The sequence below is a fragment of the Podarcis muralis genome, chromosome 7, assembly GCF_964188315.1.
Source record: "Podarcis muralis chromosome 7, rPodMur119.hap1.1, whole genome shotgun sequence".
NCBI classification, from domain to species: Eukaryota; Metazoa; Chordata; class Lepidosauria; order Squamata; family Lacertidae; genus Podarcis; species Podarcis muralis.
In genome coordinates, this window is record NC_135661.1 from 30,503,596 (window position 1) to 30,523,969 (window position 20,374).

Genomic DNA, 20,374 nt, shown 5'->3' on the forward strand with positions numbered 1-20,374 from the left:
ACTTACACAGCATATCAGGAGGGATAATCCCATTAAAAAGAAAGAGGATTGGTCCAAATTTTTAAGGTATCTTGAGATCAATTTGGGAATTAATAACTTAACAGTAGATGAGGCTTAACTTCTACGACATGTAAAGATAAAATGAAAATCACTGCAGAAGATTTATGTAGAATATCTAATCCAAAGCTGAGGTTAATGGAAGTCAAAGGTATGTAAGGGAATGATTGGAAATGTTGCTTTTTGGTATTGTTTCTTTTTTTTGTTTCTTTCTTTCTTTTTAGATGTATGTGTCTTTTTAATGTATGCTTTGTATTTTCGATTGTACAATCTTTCTTTTCTATGTGTGGAAATTTTATGTGCTTGTAATAAAAAAAAAAAAAAAAAAAAAAAAATAGAGTCACCATGACTAGTAGCAACCGATTAGCCTTATCTTTTGCCTAGTCCTATGCCAAAACTAAATTGGGGACCATCAGTGCATCTTGTGGAAGCAAATTCCATAGTTTAGCAATGTGTTGTGTAAAGGACTTACACGGAGGTAACTTTTTAAAAATTATTATGCTGATTGGCAATAGCTCATTGTGCACTTTACCTTGAGAGATTAGCAAGATACTGGCTTGACTCTGTGCTTGTTGGCATCGGTGCTGCCTTTATAGCTCAGCTGTGTAGGTTCAGAGCAGGTAGCTACTACAATCTGGGTGTGTTGTCATTTTGTATTAAAGAACTATTTATTCCATTCCTGACTAATGTAATTACCTGCAATAGACCATAGAGACATAAGGAAACATTACATTGAACATGTTGTGCCTATCTCAGAATGTTGAACTTCATTCTCATTATGCTCCAGGATTAGCCCTGTGGGGAGTCCAAAGTGCGTATGAATGAATTAAGATTGTCCTTAAACTATAGATAGGGACTCTGATATTGCTTTTACATTTCACCTTTGCAAAGTCAAGCTTTTTAGACCATTGTGTAAAAGCCTCTTCATGAGAAGAGAAGACTCCCTGGAAAAGACCCTGATGTTGGGAAAGATGGAGGTCACAAGGAGAAGGGGACGACAGAGGATGAGATGGTTGGATGGTGTTCTTGAAGCTACCAGCATGAGTTTGATCAAACTGTGGGAGGCAGTGGAGGACAGAAGTGCCTGGCGTGCTCTGGTCCATGGGGTCACGAAGAGTCGGACACGACTAAACGACTAAACAACAACAACAAGCAAAAGCCTGTGCGAATCTTATTCAAATGCATCTCAACATCCATGAGGAATGGACACTACAGTAATACTGCTAAGCATACCTGTAGTAGCAATTTAGAACATCCTTCCACAACCTGTCACCCTCCAGCTATTTTGAGCCACAAGTCCCAGCATGGCTGGTGGTCAGGGATTTGGGGAGTTGTAGGCCATCTGGAGGACGCCATGTTTGGGAAGAATGGTTTAGAGCAGTAGTCTCCAGTCTTTTCAGACCCTGGCCCTGCTTTTAACCCAAACATGCATTTCTTAATCTTTTACTGGATATTTGCATAGTGGGTCCTGGCCCACCAGCTGAAGAGCAGTAACTTTAAGCATTATGCACACATCAATTCTATCATCCTTGCAACAACCACATAGGTAGATTAGTTCTGTTATCTAGGGGGGGCTTGATTTGAATAAAGGCAATTTAAATATATCAGTTTATATCATTGAGGGGAGAAAAGACCAATCTCACTCATTTATTCAAATCAAATTTCCCATTGTGAAATTAATATGCTGAACATGTGTACATACTTATTGGTTGCTATAACAGTTGAAACATTTGTTTCGAGCTGCTTTGAACTCTTGCACAATCTAGGACTATTACCAAACCCTTTGCTCGTGTAGCCTATGTGATTTTTGCACGGCACAATTGTTTTTGTGACAGTATGACAGAGGCATCGTTTCTGGTGATGTGCACCCTAATCTCTCTTGTTCTGCTGTGGTCAATCGAGGTGTGTTGGTTTCTGAAGCACTACAGAAACCTATTTGGCCTGAGAGTGATGGGGAACCCCTGGTCCACAATATGTTGTTGGGCTTCCCTAGCTCTAAGAACTAGGCAGCCTCCAACCTATTTTAACTTTAATTCTGGACACACAGATAAAGAAGGCGAATTAAAACACAGAAGTTCTGAACGTCTCTTCAGAAAAGTGTGTGAATGTCAACATTGGAGACATTTTAAAAATCTAGGGCTGGGTTGAGAAACTTTGACAGCCCTCCGCGTACTGTTGGACTCAACTCCCAACAGCTGCAGCTAGCATGGCCAATAATCAGGGGTGATAGTGAAGGAGGGATCGAACAAGATATATTCTAAACCCCAAGTGCAGAAAAGTAATTAACTAAATTTGTTTGTCTGCAAATGTGCTCAAGGCTGGAAACAAAGGAAGATTTTCTTTCCTTCTTTCTGACTGCATTCAGCCTGTTAGCAAGTTCAAGAGAAGTTCAGTCCATCCAGACAAACAGGACAGGAGAGCAGGTTGGCAGCCAGCCAATTGTTTGAAGTAGATAGGAGCTGTCTGATTCCTTTTAAAATTCTTTCCTTTTTGCTAAAGTAAGCAATGCATTGCTTTAAAAACCTTTGTTAGAAAGTTGTTAATTAAGAAGATTGTATACAAAATAACCCACAATGATCTCTTCCCCAAGTTCAGTGGGTTTTGCTTTTGCTTTTTAATCATGCAGGAAGACCTTGATGTCTTATAAAATCACGGCAACCTGAAGTTTGTTGGTGCCTTGGTCCATGAGTGCCGCACTGTCAAATACTTCGGTGCTTGTTCAAACTGCAAGATGCAGGGTTGGGGGGGGGGGGGACATCAAAATGGAACCAAAAACTCTACCTTTTCTTGCCAATAAATTAATTGGGCTTTTAATGATTATTGGAAGCTTTCTAGTTTAATCATTACCTTTGTTTATAACCTCTGTACTTAAGTGACTGCTGTTTCCCAGCATTCTGCTTTAGAGTCGGGAGCATTGTCTGCTGAAGGAGGAGATAAGTGAAGGGAAGGTGTTTCGATGACTCAAGAGTTACGCCAAACACGGTGAGTGCCACTCTCGCTTCCAGGCTGAAGATGTGAAAAAATTCACAGGGATAATTATGCGAGAGACTTGCATGAATATTTGCTATAGATTCTTGTGTATTTGCAATAGATTTGCTAGAACTTTCATTGTATTACTCGGTGTATCCGTAGAGGGCAGCCAAGTGTTCTGTTGTTCTTTCTTCATTTACTGTTCAAAACAATTCAAGTGCAGCAGTCTTGGTCAAGTAAACCTGGTTCTGCTCCTAGTTTAATATCCTGGTTTATAGTCTATAAGATTAAACCACAATTTCCCAGTTTGCTTTTTTTTTTACATCTCATCTTCCTTCCAGGTAGCTTAAGGTGACATACGTGACCCTCACTGTCCCCACACAACAACCCCTGTGAGGCAGATTCATGTGTGAATTAGGAACTTGCCCAAGGTCAGCCGGGAACTTCATGGCTGGGTGTGGATTTGGACCCTGGTCTCCTCAGCCTATGAGGGGTGTGGCCTATTGACTCCAGTGGAGTCCATAGAAGGCTCTCCCGCTGCAATTAGACTTGAGGTGGGAGAGCCTTCTGTTGACTCCATTACAAGACTTCCCCCACCAAATCCTAATAGTGTGTTGTTATTGTTTTTCTGGGGTGAGTGATGTTCCTTATCTTAAAACCATTGTAAGCAGGGAGGGAACTGCCCTGCTTGCCACCCCAGCTGGACTCTCCAAGAAGATCACCCCGCTGCCGGAAATTAGGCTTAAAAGAAAACCAAGACTTCCTTCCTGCCTAAGCACTGGCCATGAAGGGAAAGTGTGAAGCTGTGCCCAGGTGTGCGATGGCCACATCCGGTCTTGCACGCTTGCCATCAGTGCATAGTGGCTATGGCAGTCCCCCTAGTTTGCAAATGCATCTGTGGGCTCAAACGCACCACACTGCTGTAAGCAATGCACTACACTGCCTGCAATCCTAATTTAATATACCTGCGGATCCAACAGGTGTTGCATCTGAGTGGACATTTTTAGGATTGCACTTTCAAATGCCGCAGCTGGAGTTGGCAGCTCTGCCCGCCGCCCCATATATATATATATATTCTTCAATAACATGAGTCTAGCTGAGTCCTAGTGAAGGAAGGAGAGAGCCATGGATGTGCAGCAAGAATTTTCCCCTGCCTTTTCTATCCTTATCCAAAGGCAGGCCCCTCTCTCTCTGTGTGTGTTTCTTCAGAAAAAAATTAAAAGCCCAGGCAAAAGGTATGAGCAGGGGCATCATCACTGAGGCCACCTTTCTTCCCAAGGATGATTTCTCAAATCAAGATGATAGCTCAGACCACAGGCCCCATTCTCTGTCTCTTTGTGATGAGAGTTCCAAAACATAAGCAAGCAAGAGGTAAAAGAAGCCCTGCAAATGCTTCCAGTTTCCCCAAAATGGCACCTTTCTTGTTTTGAGAACTGGCTGCCCAGCAAAGAAAGCTGCTCACATCCTGCGTTGTGACTGCCTGTGGGCGACCACAACCCTGCCCTCTCTCCCCTCTCAGCTTAATGTGTTGTGCGCCTCCTCTGTGTTATATTCTAGCACAAAGCTTTCCAGACTGTGTGTCACGCGACACATTAGTGTCAGCTGCTGTGTGTAGGTGTGTCGTGTGGATGCTCCTCCTGGGGCTGGAAAGGGGTTAGTTTATCATGACATTATGTTTGCAGACTGGGAACAGTTATCGACCACCGGTATAAAGTTCACGGCATGTAATGCCTTAAGAGAAAATATTATGAAAATGATTTATAGGTGGTACATGACCCCAGTCAAGCTTGCAAAGATCTATCATTTGCCCAATAATAAATGCTGGAAATGTAATGAAACTGAAGGTACTTTTATCACCTTTGGTGGACGTGCCCGAGGATTAAGGCCTTCTGGGAAATGATCTATAATGAAATTAAGAAGGTCCTTAAATGTACCTTTCATAAGAAACCAGAGGCTTTTCTCCTGGGCATGGTCGGCCAATTGGTGTCAAGGAAGGATAGGACGTTTTTTATGTATGCAACCACAGCAGCAAGGATTCTCTTAGCAAAGTATTGGAAGACACAAGAACTACCCACACTGGAAGAATGGCAGACGAAGGTGATTGACTATATGGGACTGGCAGAGATGACCGGCAGAATCCGTGACCAAGGAAAAGAGACGGTGGAAGAAGACTGGAAGAAATTTAAATTTATCTTAAGAACTGTTGTAAAATTAATGAGTGCTAAAATGTCAAGGGAAAAGAAAAATACAGAATTTCAGCTGTAATTGACTAAGTAAGAGAAGAAGGGGGGGGGGGGAGAAAATAAGCAATTAGCTAATTGAAGTGAGGGGTTGCTGAAGAAATTGTAAAATAGGGATGCAGGAAAGGGGAGGCATGGGGAAGTCAGGAAAGTAAGATTTATGAAAATGAGGTTATGAAATTATACGTGTTTATATGTTTGTCTGTGTATGTACTGTGTATTGTTTTGTTTTTATTTTGTGTTGGAAAATCAATAAAAATTTTAAAAAAGAAAAAAGAAAAAAAGAAAGGGGTTAGTTTAACCCAGTGGTGGCCAAACTTGGCCCTCCAGATGTTTTGAGACTACAACTCCCATCATCCCTAGCTAACAGAACCAGTGGTCAGGGATAATGGGGATTGTAGTCCCAAACATCTGGAGAGCCAAGTTTGGCCACCACTGGTTTAACCTTTGGTTTGCTAGTTTAACCTCGGACTTCTCTTCTCTGGGCTAAACAGTTCGTTCGTTCATTCATTCATTCATTCATTTGCTGCCCTTCATCCATAGATCACAGGGAATGTGATAATAGTTTACAGCATAAAACACGAAGTACATAACCTGATGGGGAAAGAATAATAGGAAAAGAAAAGGGACAATACTCCTTCTGCTTTACAAGCCCATAGATTATCGTCCTTCTTTCCTCTTGCTCCTCCTCAGTCCTGCAGATGCCCTTGTTTAATCCAGATACTTTCCCACCGCATCCCCTCCCCAATTCCTCCTCTCCACACCCCCATCAGCACTAGAAGCCTAAAAATCTTACACACACCCTCCCATGTCTCCTCTTGTTCCTCCCACTGGTCCTTTGCTCCAAACCAGTTCCATCTGCCCTATTTTGTTATACAGTGAGATGTATTCAAAGAGGGGAAGACATCAGAGGGCCAGTTTTTATATAACTGGCTTTCCTTCACAAGTCCCAAAGTGGTGGTGGATGGGCTTTTTATGTCCATTTCTCTCTTTGCAAGTGCAAAACGAGGAAACACATTATAGACTTGCAGAACACCAAATAGGCATGTTAAACCATCAAACCAGGTATAAAGTTTGCCATATAAAATGAACAAACTGATAACAAAGTCATCTGATCACTGCTGGCCAGCAAACCATCTGATAATATGTTATCCATAACATCAAATCATGTTTTGTACAGCAAGTTCATTTCCAACCTTTGAGCTCCCATCAAGGCAGATAAGCCACCTTTATATTATTCATACATTTCTCCTAATCGTCATGAAAATGGCAAACGGTCGCTTCAAAAAATTGAGTGCTCCTAGGCATTGGCATTTGTACGTCTTAAGTTGAATACTGATTACTACCAAAATTCAAAATTAGTTAAATGGATCAGCCATAACAGGTAAGTGTGGAAGCGAAAGGTACACTGCCTCACCCTCTTGGCAGGCATTAAAAACAGGGTGGTTCTTGCTGGCTACGTGATCTAGATAATCAGGGATCATAGGACCAGTGAGGTGATAGCACAGTGTCCCACGCTTAGATTGGATTATGCTATAGCATTACAAAGCCAACTCGGAGTGAGGTAGCACATCCCACTATTACTTTGAATTAACTATGTAAGAGCGCTATGGGTACCCTGTTGCTTTTTTGAAGTCAAAAGATAAACAGACTTTTAAATAATATAATCATAGTTAACTTTGTGCTGTTTGCAGGATTCACTAATATAATAGACACATCAGCATCAAGTAAGCAAAATGGATGAAGAAGGCATCAGAAAACGAAGTTCAAATCAAGAACCTGATGAAACGCCCATCACGAAAAGCAAATCTATGAAACTACAGAAAGAGGCAAGGCTTGTAATATATTACATTGGAAACAGTCCTAGAAGCTCTTAGCCTCCCAGATCTCAAATATAGTTTCCATTCTGTTGTAAAAATCATTTTATTGTTTACTTACTTACTGACTGTGTCATAGTTAGGGAATTTTAGTGCCAGGTGGCCTCAACCAAATTGTGTCTCTCCTATGCCTAATACCTTCCCCTGGATGCTTATAGGTTTGCATAGTTTATGGCAGGAATGGGGAGCTTGTGACCCTTCAGAGGTTATTGGCCCCCAATTTCCAGCTATGCTGGTTGGGCCTGATGGGAAATGAAGTCCAGGAACATCTGATTCCCCATTCCTGGCTTATGGCATCCACCTCGAGGCAGTACAATACAGTCAGCATTTTTGAAAGCAATGAAAGCAATGTGCTTTAAGTATGCTTAACTCCTTGTTGGATTTTATTTGCAGCAAAATATGCACCGTGCAAAACATGGGAATTAGCTGTTTTCCCCTGAGCCTAAATAGGCTTAGAATTAGGGGTGAGGCTTTCATTTGAATGCAGACCTACCTAATTTGCAGTTGCCAAACCAGGACCTGAATAGAACCAGTTATCCTTCAAAATTCACACTTCTCTGAATTTTGCATTTCGGTTCTCATACCAAATGTTTGCAAAATTGTGTAAACCAAGGGGAAACTGTGCATGGTTGGCACCCGTCTGTCTCAAGAGACAATGCCAGTGTGCTTCTGGGGTTGAAATCAAACCTCTGGAGAACGATGGCCATTGCTGTTCCATCCATAAACACATCCTCGCTCTCAAGAGGAGGCACAGTTGCACTTGGTACATGTCCTGTTGTAAAAACAGGGAATAGTCTAGTTTGGTCCAACTTTAATGCCCCAAGTGGGGAAGTAAAATGCTCTGTGATGTTAACACCTGAGTTAATTAGTAGAGTGTTGTTTGCTAAATGTGGAGATAATCACGAAGCTCAGTGAAGTACAAGAGGAAAGCCTCTTTTCCCAGAATGTCTGGTTAATGTTTGCATTGTACCACAAGTTGTTCCTGGTGTCACCTCACCTGTTAATGGTGCTGAAAGTCTCAGCACAGCAGACCCTGTTTGCGTTCCCCTCACACTCATTACGTTTTCCCTTGGCAAGACTATTTCCTTGGCACCGAATATGAAGAAATGGTCATGGTCAATACTGAGTGCTTATTCCTCCACATTCTTGTCAACAAGTAACAAGTAACAAGCAACAAGTAACAAGTAACAAGTAACAAGGCAACAAGTAATGTTTTATATTTTTTAAAATTCTTTTTAAACATTTTCACCCACTTCCAAGCTGAAGAAGGCTCCTAGAGCGGCTTACCAAGGCCATTCCCAGAATAGACCTTAACTCTGAGCTCAGGCTTCTGAATTTTTTTAGTCTTCATTTCATTTTCGTTTTATATTTCTTTTAATTCTTGTGTTACATTCCAAGTCGCTTTGACTTCACTTTTAATTAAAAAAGCAACTAAGAAGTACAATTAATAATATTAATTAACTGTAGATCCTACGGATGTGTTTGTTGGGAAAATAAGCTCCCCCTAAGATATGTGGCAGCAGCTGTTGTATAAAGCAGTGTTTCTGCAATAAGAGTGGACCCTTCCTAACATATTCTTGGGTTAACATGTGTTTCATTGTTCCTGTCCTCCATCCATCTCCACCCTCATGATACTGCCTATAGAAGACTGAAAGAACCACTCCAGTTGAATTCACCTAACCTCAATTTCTTTTCCCAGGTGGGCCTGCTCAGTGGAATCGGTCTCATTGTTGGAACAGTGATTGGTTCGGGAATCTTTGTTTCTCCAAAAGCCGTTCTGGCTAACGTTGGAGCTGTTGGGCCCTGCTTAGTCATCTGGGCAGCCTGTGGCGTGCTTGCTACATTAGGTAAATCACTACTGCTCTTTCCAGCTTATTCTCTCTCCCCCCCGCCCCAGATTATTACAAGCTCCTTGTTATGTGTTATTTTGTTTAGCCCTTTTAATGATGGATTTGCATTTGCTAGTTTTGCATTTGAAATTAGCATATATGATATAGGTGTTTGGGGGAAATACTAGCCAAAGCTAACACATTACATTACAGTAGTACCTTGGTTCTCAAACAGTTTAGTTGTTGAACAAATCAGCTCCCGAACGCTGCAAACCCGGAAGCAAGTGTTCCGGTTTGCGAACATTTTTCGGAAGCTGAACGTCCGACGCGGCTTCTGCTTGAGTGCCGGAAGCTCCTGCAGCCAACTGGAAGCTGCGCCTTGGTTTTTGAACGATTTCGGGAGTCAAATGGATTCCCGGTACGGATTAAGTTCAAGAACCAAGGTATCACTGTATTTTGAAGCTCCTTTTTTTCATCTGGCCTCTCTTGCAAATCACCATGTGATGAAGAACCAAGAGATCTATGTTTAGTATATGGCAACCATATCCTAGCATGTTTTGGTGCTTAGACTAGAATTGGGGGTGTTCAGGGTTCAAATCTCCACTCATCCATGAAGCTCTCTGTGTAATCTTGGACTGGTCACCATCCCTTAGCCTGACTTACCTCACAGGGTTTTTGCATGTATTGAAGAAAATGGAAAGGATGAATGAGAGATAAATATAAACGTAATAAATATGTGATAACTGGCTCTAAAAATCACTTTTTGTCACTGGTTTTTCTTTTATCGAAGCCCCCTGAGTCCCAAGGCACCCGCTGATGATGTCATGGACAGTGTCTAATAAACACAATGAGAGAACAAGCGCAGTGTTCATAAATGAAAATAATCGTGCTTGTGGGGGAGAGGAAAAAAAGCATTTCTTCAGCAACTCAAAATTATAGTTGGTTAGGACCAGATGGTCTTCTCATAACAGAAGCACTCATTGGCTGAAAGAAATGTTGACTAGTTCCATATACCATAACAAGATTATGCACTTAATAGGAACAAAATCCCTGGTGACTTGAAACAGGCTAGAAGGACCAGGTGCATATAGAGCCCTCCAGAAGCTATATTGAAATGGAGATGGGTGATTGTGGCAGTGGTGGTGGAAGCGGAAGGTTATTTTAAAAACTCCCACTTCTTTCTTCAGGGGCATTTTGTTTTGCCGAACTTGGAACAATGATAACAAAATCAGGAGGAGACTATTCTTACCTCATGGAAGCCTTTGGCCCAATCCCTGCGTATTTGTTTTCCTGGGCAAGTCTCATGGTCACCATGCCCAGTTCCTTTGCCATCATTTGCCTCAGCTTTGCTGAGTACACAGCGGCTCCGTTTTATCCGGGTTGTGACCCCCCCACGATTGTCATCAAGTGTCTGGCAGCAGCAGTCCTCTGTGAGTATTTGGCTTTTGATCAGGAAGACAAAGGTAGCTGGAAGGGTGAGTTAGTGACCTAAAACCAAATGCATACAGAGATAACAGCAAAGAATAGGCTTTTACACCGGTGCAAATTTGTGGGTTAATTTGGCACACAAGCTGGAGGCAGCTGCTGCACAACAGAAGCGTAGAGACTATGCTAGGAACCAGAGGTCTCTAATTCAAATTTCATCTCTGCCATGACCCCATGTGCAGCCTTGGTCAAATTCCCCTCTCCCTTTTTGGGAACTTGGGAATAGTACCACTAACCCATCTTCTATATGGCTCCTGCCAACTTAGCAGTTCGAAAGCATACCAGCACGCCAAGGCAAGTAGATAAATAGATACCACTGCAGCAGGAAGGTAAATGTGTCACTGTGTCGCGTTGCACCAAAAGCATTTAGTCAGGCTGGCCACATGACCTGCAAAAGCTGTGAGATGAGTGCTGCACCCCATATTTGCCTTTGACTGGACTTAACCGTCCAGGGTTCCTTTACCTTTACCTTACCTGTAAAGAGTGCACATGATGATGAGTGAAATGGTTTGAACACTTTGAATGCAGAGGAACATATGAAGCTACCACGCAGCTGGTCAGATTATTTGTCCATCTAGCCCATTATTGGCTACTCTGAGTGGCAGGAAAATGAACTGGGAAGGCAAAGGACGGATTCCAGGGCTACAGAGGCTTATTCGTTGAGGTGACATTTCTCGTGAACCTTCCACCCTTTCCTTTCTCTTAGTTACAATTACTCTGGTGAATGCCCTGAGTGTGAAGTGGGCGAGCTACATACAGAACTTTTTTGCTGTGGCTAAAATGGTGATTGTCATAATTATCATTGTAAGTGGGATTGTTCTTCTAGCCCAAGGTATGTTATGTTGAAGTTTTAGTTGCAGTATCTATCTATCTATCTATCTACCTACCTACCTACCTACCTATCTACCAACTATCAGTTGGGTCAGTTGGGTGATCAATGTACCTCTTACTTTCCCCTGAGGAATGAATCTGGAAGATATGATATCAAAACCACAAAGGGTCCAGCGGCATCTTAGGCAAACAGATTTATCAGGGTGGGTGGGAGTTTTCACGGACTCTGAGCCAAGTTCCTCAGCTGCAAGAAATGACATGTTTCACTTTCCCTCCCCCAGGAAATACAAAGAACTTCAACAATTCGTTTGATGGTCCCCCGCTTTCTGTGGGTACCATTAGTCTTGCATTTTATAATGGACTCTGGGCCTATAGTGGATGGTAATATAATTTTATGACTCATTAACAGAGTGTAGCAGTTCATGCCTTATTTTGATGTGTCTTTACTGCACTTTAAGAAAGATATAGCATGAAAACTCTGGCACCTGAAGTCTTGCTGAAGAATCACACCTGGAAATAGTGTAGGGTGGGGAATACTTATTCTAAACTTATGGTGACTTCTTGGTAGGCATGAAAGGAGACAGAGCCCACCCACTTTTGTGGGGGAGAGCTAAGCAGACCATTAACTTGTGGAACTTGCTACCACATGATGCAGTGATGGCCAATAGCTGAGATGGCTTTTGAAGGCACCAACAATGTCAGCTAGTCTTAGGTCATTAGAAAAAAGAGTTAACAGCATCTTAAGGTTAGAACTATTACTTAGGCAGGCATCCCGAACCTCGACCCTCCAGATGTTTTGGGATTACAACTCCCATCATCCCTAGCTAACAGGACCAGTGGTCAGGGATGATGGGAGTTGTAGTCCCAAAACATCTGGAGGGCCGAGATTGGGGATGCCTGACTTAGAGCCAGTTCATATGCATAATAAAATCTCTAATCCAATAGGTCTCTCCAGATGTTTCCATAGGTGTGTGTGTGTGTGTGTGTGTGTGTTGTCTTAATTGATGGTTGCTTCTCATATGGGAGGTGAATGGATGCCAGGTATTACAAAAGGAGGAAGGACTCATATTTGTTAAGGGAATATTTTTTTCCTGAAGTGGTAAGGCTGTGTCTGGGCTGTAGTATTTCAGATTTCAGCTCCTTCATACTCAATCCTCAAAATATACCCCTACACATAGAAAATAGCATGTCACAGAGAAACGTAACTGAGAAGCTTTTCCTTTTGTCCAGGATAGCCATATGCAGCACCAGGCTGCCAAAGACTGATCTAATGTATACTTAGATGTGCAAGGGATTATTTTTGCACAGAACAGGTGCATATATTCCTGATTGTTTATTGGTACTTGCTATTACTGTTGAAAGCCATATTGGGCACTTGCTTCTGTGCAAAATGCAGAACACAAATCAAAATAGGACATTTTCTACTTGACTCTGTGAAATCTCTCATAAAGATTTTGCTGTTGCTTGTGGTTGAAAGGGAATTATAATTTCAGAAAAAATATCTATTAACATCCCATAACCCTTTTATTTGGAAATTAAATTCCACTGGGTTCAAAAGCGTTTTCTCCCAAGAATGTGCAGGATGCAAAGTAACATTTTGGTACTTCTTCCCCCCCCCCCTTCCAGGAATCAACTTAATTATATCACAGAGGAACTTAAAAATCCTAATAGGTAAGAAAAATGCTGCATCAGCTGATACAGTGTACAGCCCTAAGGCAGTGTGCAAAAAGTTTCACAAAGCAACAACAAAATCCAGTAAGCTGGTTTCTGAAACCAGGCCCATGTTAGTGAACTGCATCTATACAGTTAGGAGGAAATATATCTATTCCAAGTCATTTTGTTGCCTGAGGTAAAGGACAAGATGGCTGCCACCTGAAGAAGCTAACTGGACTGGCTGTTTTAGTCTGACAGTGCCCTTCAGAACCACCCAAGGGCAGAAAGCTAGTTTAGGCTGTGTGGCACACCCCGTTCTATTCTCCACCAGGAGGGAAATGCCTGGGAGCACAGGAGGAACTGCCTCTGGCCACCAGCATCTGCCACCCAAGGCAGTTGCCTCACTCTAGCTAGTGGTAGAGCTGGCCCTGCATCCAACAACAACAGAGCGAAATTTTAAAGTCTAAATACACAGCTGTTTAGAGCCAAACTAGATGTAGTGTTCAATGTACAGATGCAATTAATATACATGTATTTTATAACGTTAATGAACAGCATCCATGGGGACGGGGTGAGGGCTGGTGCTTCCCCCCGTTAACCCTCCCCCTCCCCCACTCCTTTGTCCTGCTGACCCTCCCACCCAAGCCGCTCTCTGCATTGGGAAGGAAGCTCCTCCTCTGGTTCTGCTTGCGTGTCCACTCATCTTATGTTCTTAAGTTCTCAATGCAAATATCATTCTTTAACTGATAGCATCTCTCTTTACTTTATCTAGAAATCTACCACTCTGTATTGGTATTGGAATCCCTCTGGTCACAGTTTGTTACGTTCTGATCAATATATCCTATTTCACGGTTATGACGTCAACAGAACTTCTGCAGTCTCCAGCTGTCGCTGTGGTGAGTCCAAGTGGGAAAATGTGTTGTTTTTCACTTCTGTACAAGAGGATGTTTTGATACAAACGGCAGAACAAGATCGGAAGTGGTTTAAGTTACACAAGGGAAAACTTGCTTCTCTAAAAAGTTGTGCAAGCTTTTTATTAAGTATCTTTTTCATTACTGCTGTATCTTCATGTGCCCAGTTGGTTGACCTCTAGGTTTTAAAGATGTGCATTATTTCAATTCCTTCCATCACAGACATATGGAGATAGGGTTCTTTATCCTGCTTCCTGGATAGTCCCTCTCTTTGTGGCTTTTTCTGCCATCGGGTCAGCCAATGGGACTTGCTTTACTGCTAGCAGGTAAAACAAAACTTTCTGATGTGGAATTCCAGTGCGCTGCAAGTTAAAGTTGACTTATGTGCCCCCAGCCCCAAATCCAGATTGCAAGACTTCTACACTTATATGTACCTGGAGTTAAGAGCATCACAGTTGCCAACAGGCAAATGCCCAGGTGACACTTAAAAGCAGGTCATATTGCAGACAGCTGCCCCAATCATCTGCTAATTAGAAGTACATGTGCCTCTGAATTAGTTTTCCTCTGAATTAATCCAATCATTTTTAAGGAATTCATGGTGGAAGCTGCCCCAGCATTATGTGAATAAATAATTCAATATGTTAGTGATACATTGTGTGAAGGAGTACTTCACAGTCATTCTGAACGGGTCCCATGTCTGCATCATCCTCTCATTAAAAGTAACATGGGGGCACTCAGGAGACAGGGGCACATTGACATTTCCAAGCTACTAAACTTTGCTGAGTTCCTGGAAGGTGGTGCAAGGAAAGGTGGTATAGAAGGGGAAAGCAGCTTAAATTTAACATCACACCTGCACATTCACTCACATTTATTGGAAGCACAGTAGTAATGTACTATATATGTCAGATGGGGAAAATCCCATACCCTGTTATTCACAGTGCATGTGGCAGTTGTGCTGATCTCATTCCATTTCCCAGATTCTTATGCTTTTAAAATTGGACTTAATCAGGATCTTGTTTTTTCTCAAACCACAACCGTTGCAACTAGTTCCTCATACACTCTCCATAGCCCATATTACTTCATGACATGGTAAACACAGATTCTGCAATGCTCTCTGAATGCATCACCAAAAATATGAAAAGCGCAGAAGTCTTGTCATCCTTTGCTCTCGGGCAGCCCATCACAATGGCTTCTCTAATGATAATGATTTACCTTCTCAGGCTTCCTTACGTAGCCGGCCGTGAAGGACACGTGTTAAAGGTGCTCTCTTACATCAACATCAAGCGCTTAACTCCAGTGCCTGCTATTATCTTTTATGTAAGTATGATTTCTGAAGTGTCAGAAGAACATCATAAGACCCCTGCTCGATCAGACCAAAGGCCTGTCTAGTCCAGCATTGTTCTCTGTTATTGGAAGCAGGGCTTAGCCGTCACGACTAGTAGTCAATGCTGCTTTTATCCTCCATTTATTTGTCTAATATACAACCGGTCCACGTTGGCAGCCATCACAACTCCCATGAGGCCCAAATTCCGTGTGAATCTATTAAAAGGCCTCTAAACCCAACACGGGATGCGGGTGGCGCTGTGGGTTAAAGCCTCAGCACCTAGGACTTGCCGATCGAAAGGTCGGCGGTTCGAATCCCCGCGGCCGGGTGCGCTCCCGTTGTTCGGTCCCAGCGCCTGCCAACCTAGCAGTTCGAAAGCACCCTTGGGTGCAAGTAGATAAATAGGGGCCGCTTACTAGCAGAAAGATAAACGGCGTTCTGTGTGCTGCGCTGGCTCGCCAGATGCAGCTTGTCACACTGGCCACGTGACCCGGAAGTGTCTGCGGACAGCGCTGGCTCCCGGCCTATAGAGTGAGATGAGCGCATAACCCTAGAGTCTGGCAAGACTGGCCCGTACGGGCAGGGGTACCTTTACCTTTAAACCCAACACTGAAATCTGCAGGGGTTTTTTAAAAAAATGCCTTCTCCATAATGCATATCTTCTCCTTTCAGGGTGCAGTAGCTATGCTTTACATAATTCCCGGAGACATCAACACCCTCATCAATTACTTTAGCTTTACGGTTTGGATATTCTATGGTCTAACTGTGCTGGGACTCATTGTCATGCGCTTTACAAGAAAAGATCTTGAAAGGCCTATCCGTGTAAGTAGCCCACCACAAGATATTCTCATCAGTGTTCAGGATGGTTTGGCAGTTCTTCTTGTGTTGCTCCTTTTGTTACTGCTGGAGTTGGGGGAGAAATTAGGTTAACATGTGAGCTGCCTCTACGTTAGATTATTGCAATGCACTCTATGTAGTGCCGTTTTGAAGAGCGTTCAGAAACTGCACTTAGTGCAGAATTCAGGGGCCAGAATTGACTGGGAGTAGGCGGTCTGATCCTAGAACGCTGATCCTGGTTCAAGTGCATAGGATGTGTTAGCTCCCTGGCCCAATTCAAAGTGCTGCTCTTGACATATAAAGTCTTACACTGCCCATGACATCAATACTTCAAGAAAGGTACCCCTGCCCGTACGGGCCAGTCGTGACCGACTCTAGGGTTGCGCGCTCATCTCGCTCAAGAGGCCGGGAGCCGGCGCCGTCCAAAGACACTTCCGGGTCACGTGGCAAGCGTGACGAAGCTGCACTGGCAAGCCAGCACCAGTGCCGCACACGGAAACGCCGTTTAACTTCCCGCTATAAAGTGGTACCTATTTATCTACTTGCACTTAGGGGTGCTTTCGAACTGCTAGGTGGGCAGGAGCTGGGACCGAACGACGGGAGCTCACCCCGCCGCGGGGATTCGAACCGCCGTCCTTACGATCAGCAAGTCCTAGGCACTGAGGTTTTACCCACAGCGCCACCCGCGTCCCTTAATACTTCAATACTTAATACCTAATCATCTGAGGGCCTTTTTGTGTGCCCCCTTCAATAAACAGCAGCATGAGAACACGCCTTTTCAGTGGTGGTTCCCCAATTGTGGAATGGTCTTTTTAGAGAGAGATGCACCTGGCACCATCATTATCAACTTTCAGGCACTTTGGCAAAGATGTTTCTTTCCCCAGGCATTTGGCTCTTAACTGGAGTGTCAGGATATGGTGATATCCAATCCTTGTGTTTACTGTTTAGTAGGATGGGATAGGACTTGTCCTTTTTATGTGATTGCAAGATGTCAATTACCTTTTGGGTGTGTTTTAAATTTTGTATCATGTATGTTTTCATAACTTTAACTCACTCTGAGACATTTTTGTAGGAAGTGCTGAATACATCCAATAAATAAATAATGCCCAATTCACACTTCCCCAAACGGTATGAAAACTGAAATACAGCTGTCCTTTAAATAGGCCCTGTGTGCGCCCATGATAATCAGCATTTTTAAAAATCCCGCTTCCAGCCCCAAACAGCCTAGGATGACTTGGGTATCATGCAGAAGCCAATTAAGATGTGGAATGCCTGGACTGTGGCAAGACTTGCCAAAACCACCAGATCCTCTCTTGGCCTAGCAAGTAACATTTGTATGCTGTTCCTGATGCAACAGCCAAGTTGTTAAAATGGAGTGCATTAGACTCTTGAGCCAGAATATTACTTGGCCTTGCTAGGTCGTTCCAATCTGGGATTCCTCAACACACACAATTACATTCACACCCCCTCCGCTCTGTCTTGCAGGTCCCTCTTATCATCCCCATCCTTGTGCTGTTTGTTTCCATTGTGCTGGTCCTGGCACCCATCATCACTGCACCCGAGCTGCCATATCTGTATTGCGTTCTGTTTATTATCAGTGGACTTGTCTTTTATGTACTTTTCATCCACTTCAAATTCAGCTGGGCTCAAAAAATCTCAAGTGAGTATATGGTTGATTTCCATCCCAGGGGAAGAGGTGTTTGTGATGAAATAATATGGGTGTGGCTCTTTAACTCTGATTCAAAGGGAAAGAGCTTCTTAAAGAGGAACAGTGGGGTGCATGAGATACAATAAAGAGGAAATTATGGGAATAGAGGAGGCTCATAGAGCTGGAAATGGGGTATGTGGTCTCCTCAGATCACTTGAGTGGCTAGAGATTACATACACAATGCATGCTTCTGCGCACTGGCCACTTGCCCTTTGCAGGCACATGGGTGCTAGTGTTTCCAGTTACAAAAACATTCCAATTGGAATTTCCCCCCTTCCTTCAGGATAGGCAATTTTTAAGCCTCCCTATATTTTAAAGAGTTTTAGACATTCCTGTGCCTGCTTCTTCCTAACCACTAGCCATCTTTTCTTTAAAGAGTGAAATTTGATGGTAGTTTGACATACACAGGAAATAGATCCTTCTGATTGTGGCAACTGGTCTTTTGAGTGGACTCTGACACTTAGCAAAGTTTACAGCTCATTTATGTCCTGGAAGGGACGCGGGTGGCGCTGTGGGTAAAAGCCTCAGCGCCTAGGGCTTGCCGATCGAAAGGTCGGCGGTTCGAATCCCCGCGGCGGGGTGCGCTCCCGTCGTTCGGTCCCAGCGCCTGCCAACCTAGCAGTTTGAAAGCACCCCCGGGTGCAAGTAGATAAATAGGGACCGCTTACTAGCGGGAAGGTAAACGGCGTTTCCGTGTGCGGCTCTGGCTCGCCAGATGCAGCTTGTCACGCTGGCCACGTGACCTGGAAGTGTCTGCGGACAGCGCTGGCCCCCGGCCTCTTGAGTGAGATGGGCGCACAACCCTAGAGTCTGTCAAGACTGGCCCGTAAGGGCAGGGGTACCTTTACCTTTATGTCCTGGAAACCATTTGAAATGTGGTCCGAGATGCCCTCACTTTCTGGAATATTCTCAAGACCCATGTTAATATGGCTATAGGAAAAGTAAAGCCCATAATCTGGCTTGTGGAATCAACACGGAGGCTTCTAAGTGGTTAAGTGCAAAAGGGGAAATGATCTAGGAAAAGAAATGGTACTAACAGTGCAATTGCCATTTCTAAAGGCTTCTGACCTCAACAACTTCTGCGTTTCAGAGCCCATCACTATGCACCTTCAGATGCTTCTGGAAGTAGTTCCACCAGAAGACGTTCCTGAATAACATTGAATTTTTCCATCATTAAAAAGGCTAGATCCTGGAAATGGTTCAGCAGGTATGATACATCATGTCCACAACTATAGGTCTCAATGCTGAGGATAGGAGACATTTGTGAGACAATAAGTGTCCTGAAAAAGACACTGTTCTGTCCTTTTCCCCTGTAAAATGCATTCATTTTTGTAACACATTGAATTCAGGGATTTGTAACATCTTAAGAAAATATCTGAATGGGGGGAAAGACCTGAGGATTTGTAGGCCATGGACTTGATTTCAGGTATGGAATTTCCACATTATTTTCTCAGCAAGCTGAAAGGACAGAACATACAGTATTACAGTGCCATCTACCAGCAAACAAACATGGAAGCGCAAAGATGAAATCTCACATATTAAATGTCTTACAGATTTATAAAGAGCAGAAACCCAAATGAAATGACAGGAAAATATATGAGAGGGAGAAAGACATGTGATCCAAACTATGGTTACCAGACGTCCCCGGCTCCACCAATCTGTCCCCGGGCAGAATCCGCCCCTGGAATGTCCCCGGATTTAATGTAAGGTCCCCAGATTAACCATATGCCTGGGGACTTCCGGTTATGGAACATGGTGGGCGCATGCAGGCTCAGCGGCAGCCTCAGCAAAACCCCGCTACACCCTGGCTTGCAAGGAGACCCTCCCCAGAGCCTGAAGCAGTCATCTGGTACAACTCCCTCCTTGGGAGCCCGAAGTGCAGTGGGGCTATGCTGCAACTCTCCCGCCTAACAGCTGACGCAGGAAAAGAATCCTCCCTCTCTGTCAGCTCTGCAAACAGCCCTGCTCCTCCTGCTTGCTTGAGCTGGGTCTCTCCTGCTTGCTCAAGAGGAAGAAGCACTTTTTCATGCCTTTAAAGCCCCCTTTGCTACATTCTGCCTGCTTGTGAGCTGAGCTACCAAGCCGGCAGAAAGCAGGATGCTGCCTTGAGCCTTCCCTGACAGAGGTTGTTGCTTCAAAGATAGGCTGGATCCAAGAAGCTACATCTTTGATCTGGCTACCACCATTCCTCTTACCATTGGTTTGGGGTCAGGATTCCACAATATGTTGGTTTGGGATGTGCAAGCTAGGTTTTCCATGCTGTGCTCACCTGTTGTCTCATTCCTGAGACAGCAGGCAAGTAAGTGGAAATAATCTCAAAGGGGTCAAAGTCAGGACTCATATACTGAGCAGGTGGTGATCTTGGAACAGACATGTTTGTTGCTTTTCAAAATTACTTTTGTGAAAGATTTGCAGGAAAACCAAAGATGTAGCATTTTATACTGCTGCAAACATGGGATGAGCTGCTGGTAAATGGAACACTAGACGTTCTTTCCCTACCTTCCTCTGGCCTTCTCTAGATTCCTTGTGCATGCTGAAAAGTCAAAGTTCCAGCATTACTATTTTGTGACTTGTTGCAAATGCCTTTGGTATATTTTTATTATATTTTCTATTTAATTAATAAATAGTGTCTAAAAACGCCAAAGATGTAAA

At 43.5% G+C, this 20,374-nt stretch overlaps 1 protein-coding gene across 3 annotated transcripts; it reads left to right on the forward strand.

Annotated features, from left to right (window-relative positions):
• The first annotated feature begins 394 nt into the window (after positions 1 to 394).
• LOC114602302 (b(0,+)-type amino acid transporter 1-like) lies at positions 395 to 20,374 on the forward strand. 3 transcript variants are annotated; one of them, XM_028740348.2, is made up of 14 exons: positions 395 to 2,480; positions 2,948 to 3,039; positions 6,962 to 7,096; positions 8,844 to 8,991; positions 10,161 to 10,448; positions 11,165 to 11,290; positions 11,571 to 11,670; positions 12,916 to 12,960; positions 13,715 to 13,838; positions 14,076 to 14,179; positions 15,074 to 15,170; positions 15,850 to 15,999; positions 17,500 to 17,674; positions 18,813 to 20,374. In XM_028740348.2, exons 3-14 carry the CDS (start codon positions 7,004 to 7,006, stop codon positions 18,875 to 18,877), a joined length of 1,515 nt encoding a protein of 504 aa, XP_028596181.2. In that variant the 5' UTR covers positions 395 to 2,480; positions 2,948 to 3,039; positions 6,962 to 7,003; the 3' UTR covers positions 18,878 to 20,374. The 3 variants fall into 3 exon arrangements, with proteins under 3 accessions (XP_028596181.2, XP_077787612.1, XP_077787613.1); XM_077931486.1 differs by having other exon boundaries at positions 395 to 3,039; positions 10,161 to 10,403; XM_077931487.1 differs by lacking the exon at positions 10,161 to 10,448 and having other exon boundaries at positions 395 to 3,039.

Bases quoted from the DNA above. Each gene is read 5' to 3' on its own strand.
- LOC114602302 (XM_028740348.2), top strand. From the start codon at position 7,004: ATGGATGAAGAAGGCATCAGAAAACGAAGTTCAAATCAAGAACCTGAT. The intron at 11,291-11,570 runs GTATGTTATGTT...TCCCTCCCCCAG, and splicing joins GATTGTTCTTCTAGCCCAAG to GAAATACAAAGAACTTCAAC. The intron at 16,000-17,499 runs GTAAGTAGCCCA...TCTGTCTTGCAG, and splicing joins ATCTTGAAAGGCCTATCCGT to GTCCCTCTTATCATCCCCAT.